This window comes from Borostomias antarcticus (assembly GCF_949987555.1).
Source record: "Borostomias antarcticus genome assembly, chromosome: 19".
Classification (NCBI taxonomy): domain Eukaryota; kingdom Metazoa; phylum Chordata; class Actinopteri; order Stomiiformes; family Stomiidae; genus Borostomias; species Borostomias antarcticus.
Window position 1 is genome coordinate 4,512,846 of NC_140252.1, and position 22,144 is coordinate 4,534,989.

At 44.8% G+C, this 22,144-nt stretch overlaps 1 protein-coding gene across 1 annotated transcript in view; it reads left to right on the forward strand.

Moving 5' to 3' along the window:
* ptgfrnb (prostaglandin F2 receptor inhibitor b) overlaps nt 1–22,144 on the forward strand; it is a gene marked incomplete at both ends in the record, with an annotated part of 71,866 nt that overhangs the window by 19,486 nt on the left and 30,236 nt on the right. Inside the window, 2 exons of the mRNA XM_084453585.1 lie at nt 8,856–9,263; nt 12,498–12,860. Of these exons, the coding sequence (XP_084309711.1) occupies nt 8,856–9,263; nt 12,498–12,860 (771 nt within the window). The remainder of the gene's footprint in view (nt 1–8,855; nt 9,264–12,497; nt 12,861–22,144) is intronic.

Sequence of the window (22,144 nt, forward strand, 5' to 3'; positions counted from 1 at the left end):
TAGTAGTAGTAGTAGTAGAGTGTAGTCTGGTGTAGTAGTAGTAGTAGTAGTAGTAGTGGTGTAGTAGTAGTAGTAGAGTGTAGTCTGGTGTAGTAGTAGTAGAGTGTAGTCTGGAGTAGTAGGAGTAGTAGTAGTAGTAGTGGTGTAGTAGTAGTAGTAGAGTGTAGTCTGGTGTAGTAGTAGTAGAGTGTAGTCTGGAGTAGTAGTAGTAGTAGTAGTAGTAGAGTGTAGTCTGGTGTAGTAGTGTAGTCTGGTGTAGTAGAGTAGTCTGGTGTAGTAGTAGTAGTAGTAGTAGAGTGTAGTCTGGTGTAGTAGTATAGTGTAGTCTGGTGTAGTAGAGTAGTCTGGTGTAGTAGTAGTAGTAGTAGTAGTAGTAGAGTGTAGTCTGGTGTAGTAGTAGAGTGTAGTCTGGTGTAGTAGTAATAGTAGAGTGTAGTCTGTAGTAATAGTAGAGTGTAGTCTGGTGTAGTAGTAGTAGAGTGTAGTCTGGTGTAGTAGAAGTATAGTGTAGCCTGGTGTAGTAGTAGTAGAGTGTAGCCTGGTGTAGTAGTAGTAGTAGAGTGTAGTAGTAGTAGAGTGTAGTAGTAGTAGTAGAGTGTAGTAGTAGTAGTAGTAGTAGTAGTAGAGTGTTGTAGTAGTAGTAGTAGTAGTGGTAGTAATAGTAGTCATAGTAGTAGTAGTAGTAGTAGTAGAGTGTTGTAGTAGTAGTAGAGTGTTGTAGTAGTAGTAGTAGTAGTAGTAGTAGAGTGTTGTAGTAGTAGTAGAGTGTTGTAGTAGTAGTAGTAGTAGTAGTAGTAGTAGTAGTAGGGGAGAGCCGGGTCAAAAGTCTCATTTTTTGGTTTGATTTTATTTACTCTGAAATTAATAGAGATAGAGATTCCACATTTTATGACACACAACTAGCACATGTCCTTCACTATTATCAACTATAATGTTCTCTGTAATGACAAAAGTCTCATAGGAGAGGGGCAAAAGTCGCACTGCTGCAAAGTGTGTCCTATCTGTCTTTTGGGGGCATGTAATTCTCTTTACTTTAATGTATTAGACATAATATCATAATAATATATAGCCTTCAACGACCTCCTGAGCTGCCTGCCTGATGGTCTCAGGGCTAAAGAGACCGTGCGTCGTTTTCCTCACCCTAACTCTTGGCATGCTGTCAATGAAAGAAAATACATTGTAAATAAACATGGTTTTAGGCTATTGTGTTTATGTGGGCCTACTGTATAGGTTAAGCTATTTGTGTTTGTAAGGTAATGTCATTGTAAATGAAAGTAGCCTAGCTAATATTCCAAGACTGGAACCAGGGGGTTTGACACAATAATAGTAGAGTGTAGTCTGGTGTAGTAGTAGTAGAGTGTAGTCTGGTGTAGTAGTAGTAGAGTGTAGTCTGGTGTAGTAGTAGTAGAGTGTTGTCTGGTGTAGTAGTAGTAGTAGTAGAGTGTAGTCTGGTGTAGTAGTGTAGTCTGGTGTAGTAGAGTAGTCTGGTGTAGTAGTAGTAGTAGTAGTAGAGTGTAGTCTGGTGTAGTAGTATAGTCTAGTCTGGTGTAGTAGAGTAGTCTGGTGTAGTAGTAGTAGTAGTAGTAGTAGTAGAGTGTAGTCTGGTGTAGTAGTAGAGTGTAGTCTGGTGTAGTAGTAATAGTAGAGTGTAGTCTGTAGTAATAGTAGAGTGTAGTCTGGTGTAGTAGTAGTAGAGTGTAGTCTGGTGTAGTAGAAGTATAGTGTAGCCTGGTGTAGTAGTAGTAGAGTGTAGCCTGGTGTAGTAGTAGTAGTAGAGTGTAGTAGTAGTAGAGTGTAGTAGTAGTAGTAGAGTGTAGTAGTAGTAGTAGTAGTAGTAGTAGAGTGTTGTAGTAGTAGTAGTAGTAGTGGTAGTAATAGTAGTCATAGTAGTAGTAGTAGTAGTAGTAGAGTGTTGTAGTAGTAGTAGAGTGTTGTAGTAGTAGTAGTAGTAGTAGTAGAGTGTTGTAGTAGTAGTAGAGTGTTGTAGTAGTAGTAGTAGAAGTAGTAGTAGTAGTAGTAGTAGTGGTAGTAATAGTAGTCATAGTAGTAGTAGTAGTAGAGTGTTGTAGTAGTAGTAGAGTGTTGTAGTAGTAGTAGTAGTAGGGGAGAGCCGGGTCAAAAGTCTCATTTTTTGGTTTGATTTTATTTACTCTGAAATTAATAGAGATAGAGATTCCACATTTTATGACACACAACTAGCACATGTCCTTCACTATTATCAACTGTAATGTTCTCTGTAATGACAAAAGTCTCATAGGAGAGGGGCAAAAGTCGCACTGCTGCAAAGTGTGTCCTATCTGTCTTTTGGGGGCATGTAATTCTCTTTACTTTAATGTATTAGACATAATATCATAATAATATATAGCCTTCAACGACCTCCTGAGCTGCCTGCCTGATGGTCTCAGGGCTAAAGAGACCGTGCGTCGTTTTCCTCACCCTAACTCTTGGCATGCTGTCAATGAAAGAAAATACATTGTAAATAAACATGGTTTTAGGCTATTGTGTTTATGTGGGCCTACTGTATAGGTTAAGCTATTTGTGTTTGTAAGGTAATGTCATTGTAAATGAAAGTAGCCTAGCTAATATTCCAAGACTGGAACCAGGGGGTTTGACACAATAATAGTAGAGTGTAGTCTGGTGTAGTAGTAGTAGAGTGTAGTCTGGTGTAGTAGTAGTAGAGTGTAGTCTGGTGTAGTAGTAGTAGAGTGTTGTCTGGTGTAGTAGTAGTAGTAGTAGAGTGTAGTCTGGTGTAGTAGTAGTAGTAGAGTGTAGTCTGGTGTAGTAGTAGCGTGTAGTCTGGTGTAGTAGTAGTAGTAGAGTGTAGTCTGGTGTAGTAGTAGTAGAGTGTTGTTGTTGTAGTAGTAGTAGTAGATGTAGTAGTAGTAGTAGTAGTAGTAGTATAGTGTAGTGTAGTCTGGTGTAGTTGTAGTAGTAGTAGTAGTAGGTGTAGGTGTAGTAGTAGTAGTATAGTGTAGTCTGGTGTAGTAGTAGTAGTAGTAGTATGTGTAATAGTAGTAGTAGAGTGTAGTCTGGTGTAGTAGTAGTAGGTGTAGTAGTAGTAGTAGAGTGTAGTCTGGTGTAGTAGTAGAAGTAGTAGAGTGTAGTAGTAGTAGTAGTAGAGTGTAGTCTGGTGTAGTAGTAGTAGAGTGTAGTCTGGTGTAGTAGTAGTAGAGTGTAGTCTGGTGTAGTAGTAGTAGTAGAGTGTAGTCTGGTGTAGTAGTAGTAGTAGTAGTAGGTGTAATAGTAGTAGTAGTAGTAGTAGTACAGTGTAGTCTGGTGTAGTAGTAGTAGAGTGTAGTCTGGTGTAGTAGTAGTAGTAGTACAGTGTAGTCTGGTGTAGTAGTAGTAGAGTGTAGTCTGGTGTAGTAGTAGTAGTAGAGTGTAGTCTGGTGTAGTAGTAGTAGTAGTAGTAGGTGTAATAGTAGTAGTAGTAGTAGTAGTACAGTGTAGTCTGGTGTAGTAGTAGTAGTAGAGTGTAGTCTGGTGTAGTAGTAGTAGAGTGTTGTAGTAGTAGTAGTAGTAGTAGTAGTAGTAGTAGTAGTAGAGTGTAGTAGTAGGTGTAGTAGTAGTAGTAGTAGAGTGTAGTCTGGTGTAGTAGTAGAGTAGTAGTAGTAGCAGTGTTGTGCACGAACACGTTCAAAATAACGATGTTCGTGCGTTCGTTCGTTTCACAGGAGAACCGTAACGTAACGAGCCTCTCTTTTAGGGTTAGTTCCTTGTAACTGAACGAGTTCATCCTGAAGCTAGTGAACGACCGAACGAACGGCTAATAATTGCGTTCTTTTTATTATGTTTTGTCCAGTAATGTCCACACAATATTGTGAAACTTCTTGTGTTGCCTGATTTGCAATTTATGCAACTTTCTGGGCGTCACCGGTGAAAATGAGCTCAGAGCACCGACAATTCTAAGGGGGGTACGTTTCCAAATTTGCAACCCGATTCATTACATCATCAACAAGCGCCAACCTGCCCCTTGCCTTGTTGTGTCGCGCAAAGCGCGACTAGCTAGTCCATAAAACGGTCCCATGGATGGCATCCAACTGACGGGGCAAAGTGCGAATATTTAAGTGAGTTGCTCAGATCCTCAGCCTTCATTACAGTTCTCGCCTGTGTTTTGTAATTTGTTGTGTTTTTGAACTGCTGATGCACAAAGGTTCAGGCAGTATAAATAAATGTTGCATATACAGGGTGCCTTTGCTGTATCTCTTGTTTCACTATCTACTGACATATTTCCAGCCGTAATGTCTATTATTCTGTAATGGGCTGTAGCAATTCTGGTGTATGCATTGTATAGCCTAATGGATTAATAAGAGGTGGTTATATTTCAAAAAACATAATGGGATCAGAGCAGCACATTAAAATAACAAGACCAGGAGACCTGGCTCCTGCCAGACCCAGAACACCATTTAAAGACCCTCAGGCCTTTGATGTACCAGCTGTGGGTCATGTTCAGAACATGTGACCTCTCCTCAGTTTTCTCCCTCAAGCTCTACTGTTCTGGGGTGTTATCCACAAAGCATCAGCCATGAGCTGATCACCTCTCTGGCCTGAGCTCCCGTCAGCAGCACAGGTGAAGTCATCTGTTCTCAACAAATTCCACCCAGGGGCCTCATTTATCATTGTGCATACACCCTTTTTCATTTACACCTGATTTTTGTACTTGCTTTTCTCTGCAAATAATGTGATGTATCATGCCAAAACTCAATGGGAAATATTGTTGATGCATTATTTGCGGAGAAAAGCAAGTCCAAAAATCAGGTTTAAATGAAATGGGGTGTATCCACAATGATAAATGAGACCCCAGGTGTGTAGACTAGGGTAGAAAAATCTCACGACAGACAGACCGACAAAGCCTCCTGCCTGACCGGCAAAAAAAGAACTGAACTATTTCATATTTTGGGAATGAACTTAGTTCATAATTTGACATTTTGAACTTGAACTTGAACTAGTTTGTTTTGAAAATTGTGAACTGAACTTTGAACTAGTTCATTTTAAAAAGGAACTTTCCCAACACTGAGTAGTAGTAGTAGTATGTGTAGTAGTTGTCGTAGTAGTAGAGTGTAGTCAAGTGTAGTAGTAGTAGTAGTAGTAGTAGTAACAGGTGTAGTAGTAGTAGTTGTAGTAGAGTGTAATCTGGTGTAGTAGTAGTAGTAGTAGGTGTAGTAGGTGTAATGGTAGTAGTAGAGTGTAGTCTGGTTTAGTAGTAGTAGTAGGTGTAGTAGGTGTAATGGTAGTAGTAGAGTGTAGTCTGGTGTAGTAGTATTAGTAGTAGGTGTAATGGTAGTAGTAGAGTGTAATATGGTGTAGTAGTAGTAGTAGGTGTAGTAGGTGTAATGGTAGTAGTAGAGTGTAGTCTGGTGTAGTAGTAGTGGAGTATAGTTTGGCTGGGTTGACCTGTGTTGCTCCAGAGTGTCGTTGACATAGCCTCTTCCACCTCTCCCCAGGGCGTGGTCTGAGCAAACGGCATTCCAGCACTTTCACCATGTCACTCAGTATGATGTGTGTGCGTGTGTGTGTGCGTATGTGTGTGTGTGTGCGTGTGTGCGCGCGCGCGCTTTCACTTGTTTAGCAAACACGTCCCTTTATTTTTTCCCCTAAAGTGACGTAACCTTGTCTTGAACAGACACACACAGAGTGTCTTACGTCCACATTGAACAACACATAGCAGGGCTGTATAGAATAGCTTGAACACTTGTGTTGGTATGACAGCATCTCATAATCAGGTTCCATCACGTTCATCTTTCTCATGCCTGAACACGCCTGACTGGTCGGACAAAGAGAAAGCTGACTGACATTATTTTGACAACGGGAAAGAAAAGGCCTGGAGAGAGAAAGAGGATACTTAAAGAATAACTGCAACATTTGCAGAGTAAACTAAGCTTATTGCTTTATTGATGGGATTATCAAAACAAACTCCCCACTTGACCCACTCACAACCGAGGCCACACCCTTGACCTTGTGATACCACAGTCGTAAGACTCTGAGATCTTCCATCAGTGACCTTGCCGTTTCTGACCACTTTTGTATTTTTTTTACAGCACTGATACGCAAAGTTGAGACTAGCACACATGAAACGCCTTCTGAACTGCAGCAGCCGATAACTTTGTAATAATGATGAACACAAATAGTGTAACAACCCCTGAAGTGGGGCTTCCACATGTAAATTACCTAGTGACCAATTTTAATGCTGCCCTAGACTCTGTAGCTCCTATGAAATTGAAAAAGATCACGGCCAAACAAAAAGCTCCATGGAGAAATTAGGGGATGAATCAACCTGAGAACCTGTAGGAAAGATGAGCGCACATGGAGGAAGACAAAGCTGCAGGTTCACCATGATATCCTTCAAGAACATCTCTATGCCTTTAACAAGGCTATAGGAAATGCTGGGAGAGGTCATCTCGCAAAATTGATCTCTAAAAATCATAACAATCCCAGGGTGCTTTTTTCAACAGTTGACAGCCTCATAAACCCCGCCCCCTGCACACCTGTCAACATGTTCTCTACTTCCAAATGTGAGCAATTTGTAGCATATTTTAGAGATAAGATAAATGACATTAGGATGTATAATATAGCACTATATAAATAAAGTTTACGTATATCACCTAGGCAAGACCAAATGTTTTGCTTGATGACCCTCCTCCAGTGAGCAGTGGGAGGAGCTTGTTTGCACCGGTTAACACAGAAACGCTGAGCAGAGTGGTGTCACAAGTCATCTACATGCCCTCTTGATCCTATTCCCACCACATGTTTTAAGACTATTTTAACTCTGTCTGAGGACTTTAGCCATCGTTACCTGCTCCCTCAGTACAGGTCTTTTCCTATCAGCTCTTAAAACTGCCCTGGTAAAACCCCTCCTGAAGAAAAACAACCTAGACTCCTCAGTACTCAGTCATTTTAGACCGATTTCCAACTTCCCATATTTAGGTAAAATTCCAGAAAAAAATGTATTCAAACAGTTAAAGGAGTAGTAAAGGGAAAATCATGTTTAGCCCTGTTTTAAGGTTACTTATGATCATATACAATGGTTCAGATCAAAACGTTGACAAAACTAGCACTTTTGAGAAAGTCTGATAATTGCTCTACCACCGTTTAGGTCATACAATGGATGTGGGTGGGCACCTTGAAAAATCATTCAAAAACATGTTAAACTCTCGATTTCAAAGACAAGAAGCTCACCGAGGGGGTAATTGGTGTCTGTTGGTAGAAAGAGAGTGACTGGTAGAGAGGGAGAGTGAGAGGTAGAGAGAGAGTGAGAGGTAGAGAGAGAGTGAGAGGTAGAGAGAGTGAGAGGGAGAGAGAGTGAGTGGTAGAGAGAGTGAGAGGGAGAGAGAGTGAGTGGTAGAGAGGTAGAGGGAGATTGAGAGGTAGAGGGAGATTGAGAGGTAGAGAGAGTGAGAGGTAGAGAGAGAGAGGTAGAGAGAGAGAGAGTGAGTAGTAGAGAGAGAGAGTGAGTGGTAGAGAGGCAGAGAGAGAGTGGCAGAGAGAGAGAGTGGCAGAGAGAGAGGCAGAGAGGGAGTGAGTGGTAGAGAGAGAGTGGTAGAGAGAGAGAGTGGTAGAGAGAGAGTGGTGACGAGAGTGAGTGGTAGAGGCAGAGAGAGAGTGATAGAGAGAGAGAGTGGTAGAGAGAGAGTGAGAGGTAGAGAGAGAGTGAGAGGTAGTGAGAGGTAGAGAGAGTGAGAGAGGTAGAGAGAGTGAGAGAGTGAGAGGTAGAGAGAGAGTGAGAGGTAGAGAGAGAGTGAGAGGTAGTGAGAGGTAGAGAGAGTGAGAGAGGTAGAGAGAGTGAGAGAGTGAGAGGTAGAGAGAGAGTGAGAGGTAGAGAGAGAGTGAGAGGTAGAGAGAGAGTGAAGTAGAGAGAGAGTGAGAGGTAGAGAGAGGGAGTGAGTGGTAGAGAGAGAGTGAGAGGTAGTGAGAGGTAGAGAGAGTGAGAGAGGTAGAGAGAGTGAGAGAGTGAGAGGTAGAGAGAGAGTGAGAGGTAGAGAGAGAGTGAGAGGTAGTGAGAGGTAGAGAGAGTGAGAGAGGTAGAGAGAGAGTGAGAGGTAGAGAGAGTGAGAGAGGTAGAGAGAGTGAGAGAGTGAGAGGTAGAGAGAGAGTGAGAGGTAGAGAGAGGGAGTGAGAGGTAGAGAGTGAGAGGTAGAGAGAGGGAGTGAGTGGTAGAGAGGTAGAAGGGTCATTCAGACAGACTTGTTAAGACGTAGTACTTGCGCCAATCGTACGTTTTGCCGTTGGTCTAAATTGAACAGACACAAATTGGTGTAACAGATTCCCCCCCTCGTTCCGTCTTTTGAGGTCGGTTTCAGTGGGAGTCTCCAGATTTGTAACCTTTTCTCCCGCTGTGTGTGTGTTCTCCCGCTGTGTGTGTGTGTGTGTGTGTGTGTGTGTGTGTGTGTGTGTGTGTGCGTGCAGGCGTTTTGAGCTTTTCTTGTATACTGTATTTGTTTAGCGTTGATTATGAAGCCAGACATGGCTCTTGGCAGTGAGAGAGAGAGGGGGTTTCAAAATGGAGGAATAAAAAGGATGTGACATTTGATTGGCTGAGTGTCTCCAGGCAACATGGCCGGGCGCTCTGAGTCTCCATGACATTTACTGTGGAGTTGAATATGATGATGATGATAGAACCATGCTCTCCCCTTTATGGCTGGGTGGCTCAAAATGGCTCCCTTCCCCTCATTTGCTGTGTGTGTGTGTGTGTGTGTGTGTGGATCAGTTTGCACAGGTGTGTTTGAGTATAGATCAGTAGGTATAGCTGCGTGTGTAGATTAGTAGGTAAAGGTGTGTGTGTCCGTGTGTGTGTGTGTCCGTGTGTGAGTGAGTGTGTGTGTGTGTGTGTTAACCGTGTTTCCTCTGTCTCTGTGCAGTGATAGCTGACACCCTCAGCGTGTCTGTGGAGGAGCCCCAGGCCGTGGTCCAGGAGGGAGGGGACATCAAGCTGTCCTGCACCGTCAAGCGCCAGCTGTCCCTCCCCACCTACCTGTCCGTCACCTGGGCCATCAGGAGAGGAGCCGGCCCACCGGAGGAGATCCTGACCTTCGGCCCGGAGGGGGGCGTGGCCACCGGGGCCGGCTCCGCCCAGCGCTACGCGGACGGAGGGATCCGATTGGTTCCTCGCGGAGGCGGGGCGTTCGGTCTGGTGGTTTCCGGGGCGACGGCCTCGGACGCGGGGACGTACACGTGCACGGGGAGGGAGTGGACGACGGAGGGCGGGGCGTGGACGCGCATCGCAGAGAAGAGCGCGGACATGGGCGCCGTGAGCGTCACGCCGACAGGTGAGGGGGAAGCGGGGGGACAGACGCATAGAGAAGATGTCTGGGTACTAGAATGGTTAGTCTGAGGCCCTTTCTTTACCATAACAATGTGTGTGTGCGTGTGTGTGTGCGTGTGTGTGCGTGTGAGTGTGTGTGTGTGCGGGTGTGTGTGTGTGAGTGTGTGTGTGAGTGTGTGTGAGAGTGTGTGTGTGTGTGTGTGCGTACGCGTGCGTGTGCTCAAGTGGCCCTTGACCCAGAGCTGTATCTCACCCTTTTATACCCTCTCTCCTGTCCTGCCAGTCTCCCACCCAGGAGGCCCCTCTCACACACACACACACACACACTCACGCACACACACTCTAACTCTCACGCACACACACACACACACACACACACACACACACTGGTTGTGCTGCTGTTGCCGGGGACAGTCTCTTGGTTACCACATCTTAAACAGTGCTGTGTGGCTGGTAATTAAAATGGGGGATGAGATGTTGGAGAGCAGCTCTGGAGAGGGAGGGAGGAGAGAGGGAGGGAGGAGAGAGGGAGATGAGGAGAGAAAGAAAGAGGGAGATTGAAGCATCAGAGACAGAGAGAGATTGAAGAGGCAGAGAGACGGTATGGAATGAGACCTTCCTAAGCTTCAGTATCCAAGTCCAGTGTATCCAGGACGCCAGTGTTGACAGTCTGAAGTAAAGAGGATTGGAGACGTCAAACAGAGCTGTCAGGGTTCTCTTCTACAAACTCTACATACTAGCCTCCAAGAAGAAACTATTACAAACACTACATACTAGCCTCCAAGAAGAAACTATTACAAACGCTACATACTAGCCTCCACGAAGAAACTATTACAAACACGACATACTAGCCTCCAAGAAGAAACTATTACAAACACTACATACTAGCCTCCACGAAGAAACTATTACAAACACTACATACTAGCCTCCAAGAAGAAACTATTACAAACGCTACATACTAGCCTCCACGAAGAAACTATTACAAACACGACATACTAGCCTCCAAGAAGAAACTATTACAAACACTACATACTAGCCTCCACGAAGAAACTATTACAAACACTACATACTAGCCTCCACGAAGAAACTATTACAAACACTACATACTAGCCTCCACGAAGAAACTATTACAAACACTACATACTAGCCTCCACAAAGAAACTATTACAAACACGACATACTAGCCTCCAAGAACAATACTATTACAAACACTACATACTAGCCTCCAAGAAGAAACTATTACAAACACTACATACTAGCCTCCAAGAAGAAACTATTACAAACACTACACACTAGCCTCCAAGAAGAAACTATTACAAACACTACATACTAGCCTCCAAGAACAATACTATTACAAACACTACATACTAGCCTCCAAGAACAATACTATTACAAACACTACATACTAGCCTCCACGAAGAAACTATTACAAACACTACATACTAGCCTCCAAGAACAATACTATTACAAACACTACATACTAGCCTCCAAGAACAATACTATTACAAACACGACATACTAGCCTCCAAGAACAATACTATTACAAACACTACATACTAGCCTCCAAGAACAATACTATTACAAACACTACATACTAGCCTCCAAGAACAATACTATTACAAACACTACATACTAGCCTCCAAGAACAATACTATTACAAACACTACATACTAGCCTCCAAGAAGAAACTATTACAAACACTACATACTAGCCTCCAAGAACAATACTATTACAAACACTACATACTAGCCTCCAAGAACAATACTATTACAAACACGACATACTAGCCTCCAAGAACAATACTATTACAAACACTACATACTAGCCTCCAAGAACAATACTATTACAAACACTACATACTAGCCTCCAAGAACAATACTATTACAAACACTACATACTAGCCTCCAAGAACAATACTATTACAAACACTACATACTAGCCTCCAAGAACAATACTATTACAAACTAGGGATGCACGATATATCGGCAATCATATCAGTATCGGACGATGTTAGTCATTTTTTAATATATCGGTATCGGCCTGATGTGCAAAACAGGGCCGATTTGTGAACAGCCGATAATTATTTCTGTCTAGCTGCTGTCGTGTGTTGTTTTTGAGAGGAAACAATGTGGTAATGCTATTATTTATCGGCTTTTCCAAATGTTTTGGAAATAGACGGTGTTTCCATGTGTTTTTCAGTATGTACTGTATAACATTTGATTATCGTAGAAACTTCATAACAAACAGATCATATCGACATCGGTAAATATCGGTTATCGGCCATGACAGCAATGTTAATATCTAATATCGGTATCGGCCAAAATGTTCATATCGGTGCATCCCCATTACAAACACTACATACTAGCCTCCAAGAAGAAACCAGCCTATTATTACATACACATTCTTTTATATATTGCAACATTTCTAGATGTTTTCTATTGGCTTTTTAATGCATCATAATTACTGTTTTGTACCTTTGGGAGAACTCACTGTTGTCTTTTGATCGTACAATTTTAATGTTTTTATTGGATTTTGAATCCCCTCTCCTGTCTTCACTGGGTAGATCTCTTCCTTATTCATTCCGGTCTTCACACAACGTTCTCTTTCTCTGTCTCCTTCTCTGATTGGTTCTCTTCCTCTGTCTCTGATTGTTTCTTTTTCTCTGTCTCCTTCTCTGATTGGTGATTTTCCTCTGTCTCCTCTGATTGGTTCTCTTCCTCTGTCTCCTTCTCTGATTGGTTCTCTGCAGACCCACAGGTTGTGTAGGCGTTAATTTAATACACTGATTTCTCCCGGTCCACTTTATTGAAAATATCCATCATTTCCTGATGAAGAAGTTGCCTGATGAAGACCTGAGGGTCCAAACGTTTTCAATAAAGTGAACCGGGAGAAATCAGTGTGCGGATCTTTCCTCTCTTCTCACGTATGTACTCTGAGATCCAGCACCTGGCCTACTAAGGTTGGATCTTCTCATGTATGTACTCTGAGATCCAGCACCTGGCCTACTAAGGTTGGATGTGCACACAGCTCTTTTGCCTTTTTGTTAATTTAATACAAACGGAAAGAAATCGGTGAATCAAGTGCTTAACTTTCTCCTTGAATCAGACGTGTTAACGCAGGCCTGAAACAGACAACCTCAGTAGGAAGAGCCAGGTCTTGGATGGAGGATGATTAGACCTTCGATTGTGTGATTCCAATTGTGTGATTCCAACTGTCTCCATGTTGTCTTCCCTCCCAGGCGAGTCCCTGTCTGTCTCCGCCCTCTCCAACGCCACCCTCAACGCGGACGACATGCTGACGCTGTCCTGCCTGGTGTCCTCGTCCGGCCTGGCCTCGCTGGGCCTGGAGGTGGCCTGGCTGCTGGACGGCCGCGCCGTGGTCAGCCTGGACCACAACGGGGTGGTCTCAAACGGGTCTGCGCTGGTGGGGCTGGAGCGTGCGGGGCCGGGGGACTTCAGGCTGGTGGTGAGGGGGGTGGGGGGGGCGGACGCGGGGCTGTACTCCTGCAGGGTGCGGGCTTGGGTCCAGAGCGGAGGGGCAGGGTGGACCAGCGCTGCGGAGAAGACGTCCAACGCCGTATGGGTGCAGGTGGTCCAGACAGGTGAGACACACCAGCCCGACACGGAAAGAACACACTTCCTGTTTGGATTGTAGGAAAGTATGCAACCAAGGTCAACAGTGTTTTGGGTATTATATCTCAACTGAGTCATGCTCGTTAGTCAGATGAAGTCTTTTAAGTGAACCACTGAAGCAGATCACTACAGCGTCTACATGGACATCATCACTGAAGATTCCGTTAATTGCACCAGGTCATTACTGATGCTGGTTTGACACACACACACACACACACTCTAACCCGAACCCATTTTAGTTAGCTAGTCTAACTCTAAGTTAGGCATTTTGCTGACCTCTACTCTCACTGTGAAGAGGATTCTTGCCCGCGTCGGAACTCGTGTGTGTGTGCGCGCGCGTGTGTGTGTGTGTGGGGGGGGGGGGGGGTGTACTGTAGGAGCCTGTGTGTGGCGTAGGGGCCTGTGACCTGAGCTGACGCTGGTTCTTTAAGAGCCATGGTGTCACATACGTGACCCACCCCCCGTCCATCACCGTGGGGGTCACATACACCACCCCCCGTCCATCACCGTGGGGGTCAGTGGGTGGTCTTCAGAGAGATCTGGAGTCTGTCTGGATCTCCACACCAGCAGGTCGTAGACTAACATATAGAGATTATTACAATCCTAGATACTATGTGTTAAACATGCTGTGCCCTGGGATGGAAGATGATATAAGTACGTATTGGTACGCTGTCCCTTTTAAATAAATAAATGAAAATAATAAGATAGTGGAGGAATAGCTTGAGGTGTCAGACATTTCTCTTCATATTTCCTCACTGACATAAACACATCTGGTCCTCAGGGTCCATGTCTCTCACTTCTACGCGCCTGAGCCCTTGTCAACAGACGAGCCAGACATAGATTAGATTTAAGTTAGATTTAGGTTAGACTTAGATTAGATTTAGGTTAGACTTAGATTAGACTTGGTTTAGATTTAGGTTAGACTTAGATTAGATTTAGGTTAGACTTAGATTAGACTTGGGTTAGATTTAGGTTAGAATTAGATTAGACTTAGGTTAGACTTGGACATGTAAAGGATGTTCAGATTCAGCTGTAGATGCCTAGAGAGGACTGAACACTGCGGTCCTTCAGGTGACTTAGCACTGTGGGCCTTTAAGTGATGTGCTGCGTTTGGCTGGAAATAGCAGCGTAGCTCCCAGGGTTAGCGTTAGCTCATTAGCAGTACCCAGCCATGTGTGAGTCGGGGAAGGTAATGAGTTCAGCCCCGGGGCTTAAACACACCGGGCCACAGTATGACTGCAGTCTGTTCCCCGGGACGACACAAACACGGCCGCACAGATACTGTATGGACGTAACACGCACACACTCACGCACACTCATATATTTCAGACGCTTGGTCGTAAAAAAAAACACAACAACATGGAGGTATGGAATGTGCGCCCCCAGGCCGTAGTGAACAGTAGGAGTTCCCTCCATGACCACACGGTTAGAGACGGAGGTATGGAGGCTGTTTAGAGAGGGAGGTATGGAGGCTGGTTAGAGAGGGAGGTATGGAGGCTGCTTAGAGAGGGAGGTATGGAGGCTGGTTAGTGAGGGAGGTATGGAGGCTGGTTAGAGAGGGAGGTTTGGAGGCTGCTTAGAGAGGGAGGTATGGAGGCTGCTTAGAGAGGGAGGTATGGAGGCTGGTTAGAGAGGGGGGTATGGAGGCTGGTTAGAGAGGGAGGTATGGAGGCTGGTTAGAGAGGGAGGTATGGAGGCTGGTTAGAGAGGGAGGTATGGAGGCTGGTTAGAGAGGGAGGTATGGAGGCTGGTTAGAGAGGGAGGTATGGAGGCTGGTTAGAGAGGGGGGTATGGAGGCTGGTTAGAGAGGGAGGTATGGAGGCTGGTTAGAGAGGGGGGTATGGAGGCTGGTTAGAGAGGGAGGTATGGAGGCTGGTTAGAGAGGGAGGTATGGAGGCTGGTTAGAGAGGGAGGTATGGAGGCTGGTTAGAGAGGGAGGTATGGAGGCTGGTTAGAGAGGGAGGTATGGAGGCTGGTTAGTGAGGGTGGTATGGAGGCTGGTTAGAGACGGAGGTATGGAGGCTGTTTAGAGGGAGGTATGGAGGCTGTTTAGAGACGGAGGTATGGAGGCTGGTTAGAGAGGGAGGTATGGAGGCTGGTTAGAGAGGGAGGTATGGAGGCTGTTTATAGACGGCGGTATGGAGGCTGGTTAGAGAGGGAGGTATGGAGGCTGTTTAGAGACGGAGGTATGGAGGCTGGTTAGAGAGGGAGGTATGGAGGCTGCTTAGAGAGGGAGGTATGGAGGCTGGTTAGAGAGGGGGGTATGGAGGCTGCTTAGAGAGGGAGGTATGGAGGCTGGTTAGAGACGGAGGTATGGAGGTTGTTTAGAGAGGGAGGTATGGAGGCTGGTTAGAGAGGGAGGTATGGAGGCTGGTTAGAGACGGAGGTATGGAGGCTGGTTAGAGAGGGCGGTATGGAGGCTGGTTAGAGAGGGAGGTATGGAGGCTGGTTAGAGAGGGAGGTATGGAGGCTGGTTAGAGAGGGAGGTATGGAGGCTGGTTAGAGAGGGCGGCTGGTTAGAGAGGGCGCTGTGGACACCGGCGTGTTTTCTCAGTGTTCGTCCCCCCAGGGCAGAGTAGCGTGAGAGAGCGGCCAGCTCCAAGGACACACATCAATGGATGAGGAACTCAGTGCCTAAAAAAGGATTTGCTTACACACACACACACACACACTATATATATCTCTCTCTCTCACTCTCTCTCTCTCTCTCTTTCTCTCTCACATACACACACACACCATTCATATTCAAAGCCAAATCCCGTTGGAGTCCAACCCAGCCATGTATAGTTGTCTCTCACAGTTCCCTGGCCTGAGGAAACATATCAGACGTCAGCTGTAGTTTCCTGGATCTTGTAAACACATCTGTGTAACAGCAGGGAACCTTGTAAATAGGAGTGTGTTAGTGCTGTCTCTCTGGAGTGTGTTAGTATCTCACCTCAGGACTGTGTTAGTGCTGTCTCTCTGGAGTGTGTTAGTATCTCACCTCAGGACTGTGTTAGTGCTGTCTCTCTGGAGTGTGTTAGTGCTGTCTCTCTGGAGTGTGTTAGTGCTGTCTCTCAGGAGTGTGTTAGTGCTGTCTCTCTGGAGTGTGTTAGTATCTCACCTCAGGAGTGTGTTAGTGCTGTCTCTCTGGAGTGTGTTAGTATCTCACCTCAGGAGTGTGTTAGTGCTGTCTCTCTGGAGTGTGTTAGTATCTCACCTCAGGAGTGTGTTAGTGCTGTCTCTCTGGAGTGTGTTAGTATCTCACCTCAGGAGTGTGTTAGTGCTGTCTCTCTGGAGTGTGTTAGTATCTCACCTCAGGACTGTGTTAGTGCTGTCTCTCTGGAGTGTGTTAGTATCTCACCTCAGGACTGTGTTAGTGCTGTCTCTCTGGAGTGTGTTAGTATCTCACCTCAGGACTGTGTTAGTGCTGTCTCTCTGGAGTGTGTTAGTATCTCACCTCAGGACTGTGTTAGTGCTGTCTCTCTGGAGTGTGTTAGTATCTCACCTCAGGACTGTGTTAGTGCTGTCTCTCAGGACTGTGTTAGTATCTCACCTCAGGACTGTGTTAGTATCTAACCTCAGGACTGTGTTAGTATCTCACCTCAGGACTGTGTTAGTATCTCACCTCAGGACTGTGTTAGTATCTCACCTCAGGACTGTGTTAGTATCTAACCTCAGGACTGTTAGTATCTCACCTCAGGACTGTGTTAGTATCTAACCTCAGGACTGTTAGTATCTCACCTCAGGACTGTGTTAGTATCTCACCTCAGGACTGTGTTAGTATCTAACCTCAGGACTGTTAGTATCTCACCTCAGGACTGTGTTAGTATCTAACCTCAGGACTGTGTTAGTATCTCACCTCAGGACTGTGTTAGTATCTCACCTCAGGACTGTGTTAGTATCTCACCTCAGGACCGTGTTAGTATCTAACCTCAGGACTGTGTTAGTATATATAGTATATATAGTAGGAGTGTGCCGAGAGCCCACTATTTGTATTTGACAGCTAATTATTCGTATTCGTATTCGGACGAAACCGGAAGTGGGTGGGGAGCCATAGCTGCATTCACTCCCATGTATTTCCAAACGCGAAAACAACGGCAGTGAAAAACAGTCTGGTAATGATGAGTTTGTAATCCTGATAGTGTATTCAGCCTGTTATTTTGACTATTTTGGTTCTTGAAGTGGTGTTTTTACAGTGAACTTTTAACATTGAAGTCAACGGGCACTTCCGCATCCGCACCCCTCATTACGTCAGACTGACCTGAGGTGAATAAGGCGAATAGCCTACTCAAGTTTCAACAGTGCTTAAACCATGGGTAAGAAGGGTATTGTAGTGAAATTATTCTTATTATTTTTTAAATCTGTTTAAATAGTTTATTATTGTTATATCAGAGATAAGGACTTTGATTATAGCCTATCCTAGGCCTACACTAGACTCCTCTGTTGTGCTGATAACTGAACGGCATGGATCAAACATTTGATCAGTTGTGTTTCAGTTGTTAACATGGGCGATTTTATAGGGGGAGCGGGGGGGGCAAGTGCCCCCCCTCATTGGCCAGCCCAACTCTGCTCAAATTATTATTTTTTTTAAAGAAGATTAACATAATTATTAAATACATAATTGTGGTTTGTACCAGTTTGTGTTAGGTCATCATTAATTTTAAAAGTGTATTTATTACTTAAACTAGGCTACCTTAAAAAATAAAATCATAATCCACCAATGGCACAACTCGTCCATCGACCTCAACTATTTCCGGTTTGATCTGTTACCGCAGAAAAAAAGAGATCTGACTGTACTGCTCAGTGCTCAACAAGCTACAACTAGCCAACCTGCTCACAATGGTGAAAAGAGCTTTAAAAACAATTGACCACTTATTCATAAAAAAAGAAAATAAAACTGGCAATGCTAATGAATAAGCTACCACTCGACTCCACTTTTCATGGAATTCAACGATTATTGCGGTGAAAATGCAACCTTTCTAAAATAGGCGCATAATCTGCCCCTTTTGGCATTAAATCACGCGATGGCATGATCACGTGCGGGGAACATAGGACCCGGGGAACATCCCTTTTTTGGGGGGAACATAGGACCCGGGGAACATCCCTTTTTTGGGGGGAACATAGGACCCGGGGAACATCCCTTTTTGGGGGGGGACATAGGACCCGGGGAACATAGGACCCGGGGAATATAGGGATGACCCCCACTAGCAACATCACCATTGGCGAGGAAGCTAGCACTAGCAGGCAGTTTGATGTTGGGTATGGCCTAGTGCTCGGTCATAATGCCACATGCTCATGGTGTCTAGATGAAGTTTGAAACGTTGTGCATATTGAATTGTCATACGGATTTCTTATTAGCATACTGTTCACAACTGGCATTCTTTGTAAATAGATGGGATGGCAGAACTGTTTTTTTTTTTCTCACGTCAAAATGTTGCCCCCCCCTACTCTCAGAGGGTAAAATCGCCTATGGTTGTTAAAATATACTTTCATAATTATTTCATATTTCAAAATCGTCGGATATTATATAGGCAAGTGAGAGGCTGAGCATGCGTAACTGAAATAGCTAGCGTTAGCTAGATATACTACACTGAGCTAACAAGCTAGCTACCGGTCCTGCTCTGCTCAAACAAATGCTACAGTTCACATAGGCTATTGCAGCAGGTAGGCTACGACAAGAAAACAAAATCCAATAACTGTCTCAATAAACCAGTTAACTAGGGACAAAATCCCTCGGTGCTGCTTACGTTCGTTGCCTTCCTACTATCTGGCTCCTCAGCGCGCTCCAAACTTTCTCTCCCTCTCTGCGTTGTCTAGACGTCTAGTCTCTCTTTCTCTCCCTCTCTGCGTTGTCTAGACGTCTAGTCTCTCTTTCTCTCCCTCTCTGCGTTGTCTAGACGTCTAGTCTCTCTTTCTCTCCCTCTCTGCGTTGTCTAGACGTCTAGTCTCTCTTTCTCTCCCTCTCTGCGTTGTCTAGACGTCTAGTCTCTCTTTCTCTCCCTCTCTGCGTTGTCTAGACGTCTAGTCTCTCTTTCTCTCCCTCTCTGCGTTGTCTAGACGTCTAGACAGACAGCAGGTGCGAGACTGCAAGCGCGTGCGCCTCTGTCTCTCTCCCTCGTCGTGTCATGTCAACAAGCAGACAGAACGTGCGCGTATCGCTCGCTCACACAGTATTTGACTGTTCTCCCCCCATCCGAATATTTTTAGCAATATTCGTACGAATTTACTATTCGGGAAAAAGCTACTATTTGTGCTCATCCAAATACCGTATTATTCGTATTAGGGAACACTTTAATTGTTTGAAAATGTGTAGAGAGGGAAGGATGAGGGGAGAGAGAATGAGGAAGTTGAGGCAAGGGTTATTAGGCAGTTCACTGACTCTGTCATATCTAGTTCACTGACTCTCTTAGTCATATCTAGTTCACTGACTCTCCCTCTCTCTCTCTCTCTCTCTCTCTCTCTCTCTCTCACACACACACACATACACACCCTCCAGTGGAACCAGACACAGCACTGGCCAGAACCAATTGGCAGGGAAGCACTCTCCCTCCCTCCCTTTCTCTCTCTAGATAAAACACCTTTCTCTCCAGACAGAACACCTGCTGGACTCTGCTCTGTTTGGCTTGAATGGCCAACATCTGCGTGTGTGTATGTGCGTGTGTGTGCGCGCGTGTGTGTAACATTCAAGTAGTTGTACAGCGTCAGTTGTTGTCTATAGGTAAGAGTCAATTGTTATTGTCTGTCGTGTGGGCAAGGAGTTCAAGTGTTGTCAGGTGTTGGTTCAAGTGATCTATGTTTATAGAGATGTAACTACATGATCTTTAAGTCTTTTTAGCGGAGACTCCTTTCCAGAGCAGCTAACATGGCGCATGGTTAGGTATTATTCCAGGTCAGTCGTTACGTTGGTAAAAGACCGAGTGTGAGTAGGGATTGAGCTCAGCGCTCCCCTCGTCCCAGACCAAACCCTGGGTCACGCCTTTTATGTCCTGTAGTAAAACACAGTGACTCATCGGGTTCCTGGCCAAAGTCCACGGCTGTCGATGTGTGCCACGCTCTTTTTCCTTCCCAGGAGACGAGGTTGGGTCAATAGTTCCCATTGTTGCCCCACAGCACATGTCAATCATTCAGTGTTTCTCTCTTTTACTTCCTCAGAGAACTCTTTAAGCAAGGTTCCTCTTGTTTCCATCCTAGTTTGCTGGACAAACAACTGATCACCTGACACTGTAAGCACCTGGTCCATACAATAACAACAACTGATCACTCGACAAGTTGAGCACCTTCACCTTGTCTATACTGTAGACAAGTTGATCGCGTGAACCAACACCTGACAACACTTGAACAATTGAACACCTTGCCTATATGATAGACAATAACAATTGACTCTTGTCTATACAATAGACAACAACTGACAGATTTAATTCCACTGCCTATATCAAGGACATAGTCACCCATGATTGGATGGGACATGTAGATGAGGATCAAACTGATAGAATTGACAGACTATGGATAGTATATTGCCAGTTTGGGAACCTTTTAAATGTCTAGCTGAGTACCTTAAAGAGGAACTGATTAGCACTGATAAGATACTGTAAGGACAAGCAGTGAAAATAATTCTAATGTACCTGTAACCGTGGAATTGAACCGTGTACGCTTCTATCACGGTTTCCAGGGACATGCACAGATAGACACGAGCTGCTGCTAGAGCACCTGCCCTTTGCCCTCTGGACAAGGCAAGTGCCCTTTTGAAAGTTACTTTTTTTTTCTTCTTTTTTTTTTAACAGTGTAGGCCTACTGTATGTGGCCCATGGTGACATCGATCGATTCTCGATTAAAAGCGTGTAATAAAAATGCCCCAAAATGCGTTGTAATTTTTGCCCTAGAGTAACCCTGAGTAGCCCGAGAGTAGCTTTAGAATAACCCTAGATTAACCCTAGAGTAATCTAGAGTAAACCTAGAGTAATCTAGAGTAAACCTAGAGTAACACTAGAGTAACACTAGAGTAACACTAGAGTAACACTAGAGTAAACCAAGAGTAAACCAAGAGTAAACCAAGAGTAAACCTAGAGTAAACCTAGAGTAACCCTAGAGTAACCCTAGAGTAACCCTAGAGTAACCCTAGAGTAACCCTAGAGTAACCTAGAGTAACCCTAGAGTAATCCTAGAGTAACCCTAGAGTAATCTAGAGTAACCCTAGAGTAACCCTAGAGTAACCCTAGAGTAATCTAGAGTAACCCTAAAGGGGCGTTGAATGTTTTGTTTTGATTCTCCACTCCAAGAAGGGATGAAGAAAGAGGGAGGGCTGGTCCTTCACATTGGAGATGTTAGCAGTGGCTCTGATTGGTAGCGTCGGTTTTCGGCGGAGATGTCAATGGAGATGTCTCCAGACTTTCTGAGACTGAGATCTCCAGTCTGGCATCGCGAGACGAGCCCTGGAGTAGCTCTAGGTGCAGATGACAGTCAGGGCTGATCAGTGAAGACTGATTCTAGTGTGGATAGTGATGGTGTCAGCCTTAGAGAACACTGATCCTACATCAGTATTTAGAGGTTTTTTCTTCCGTATTCTCCCATAGAGAAATGGACCACATTTCTGTCTGTATCTGTCACATAACAAAAAAAAAGCTATGAACAGTTTTTAATGCTCATGAAAGGCTCAAGTCTTCAGAAAGTGTGGGAGTATGTGCCTATTCTATTTTTAAACTGTGTGTGTGTGTGTGCATGTGTTTGTGCGTATGTGTGCGTGTGGATCCTCCACAAAGGAAGGATTTTCACAGAAGTGTGTTTGTGTATGTGCGCTTGTGTGTATATATGCGTGCATTTGTGTGTTTGTGTATGTGCGCGTGTGTGTGTATGTGCGTGCATTTGTGTGTGTGTGTGTGTGTGTGTGTAACCCCCCGCACACACACACTTACTAACCCTATGCAGCAGATGGTGACAATGCATGATTCATCCCCTGTGACGTCCAAGTGACACACCGCAAACCCACCTTTTTACACATACACACACACACACACACAGATGGAGCTAATTGAGGGCCAAGGTGTGTGTGTGTGTGTGTGTGTGTGTGTGTGTGTGTGTGTGTGTGTGTGTGTGTGTGTGTGTGTGTGTGTGTATGCGTGTGTGTGTATGCGTGTGTGTGTATGCGTGTGTGTGTGTGTGTGTTTTTCTGTCAAGTGGAGCGTGAAGGGCCAATCTGTAGACTGGAGGTCTGACTGAGTCTCTGGCCTCCTAAATCCTGTAGCTATGGAGAGATAACACACACCCCTATCACAGG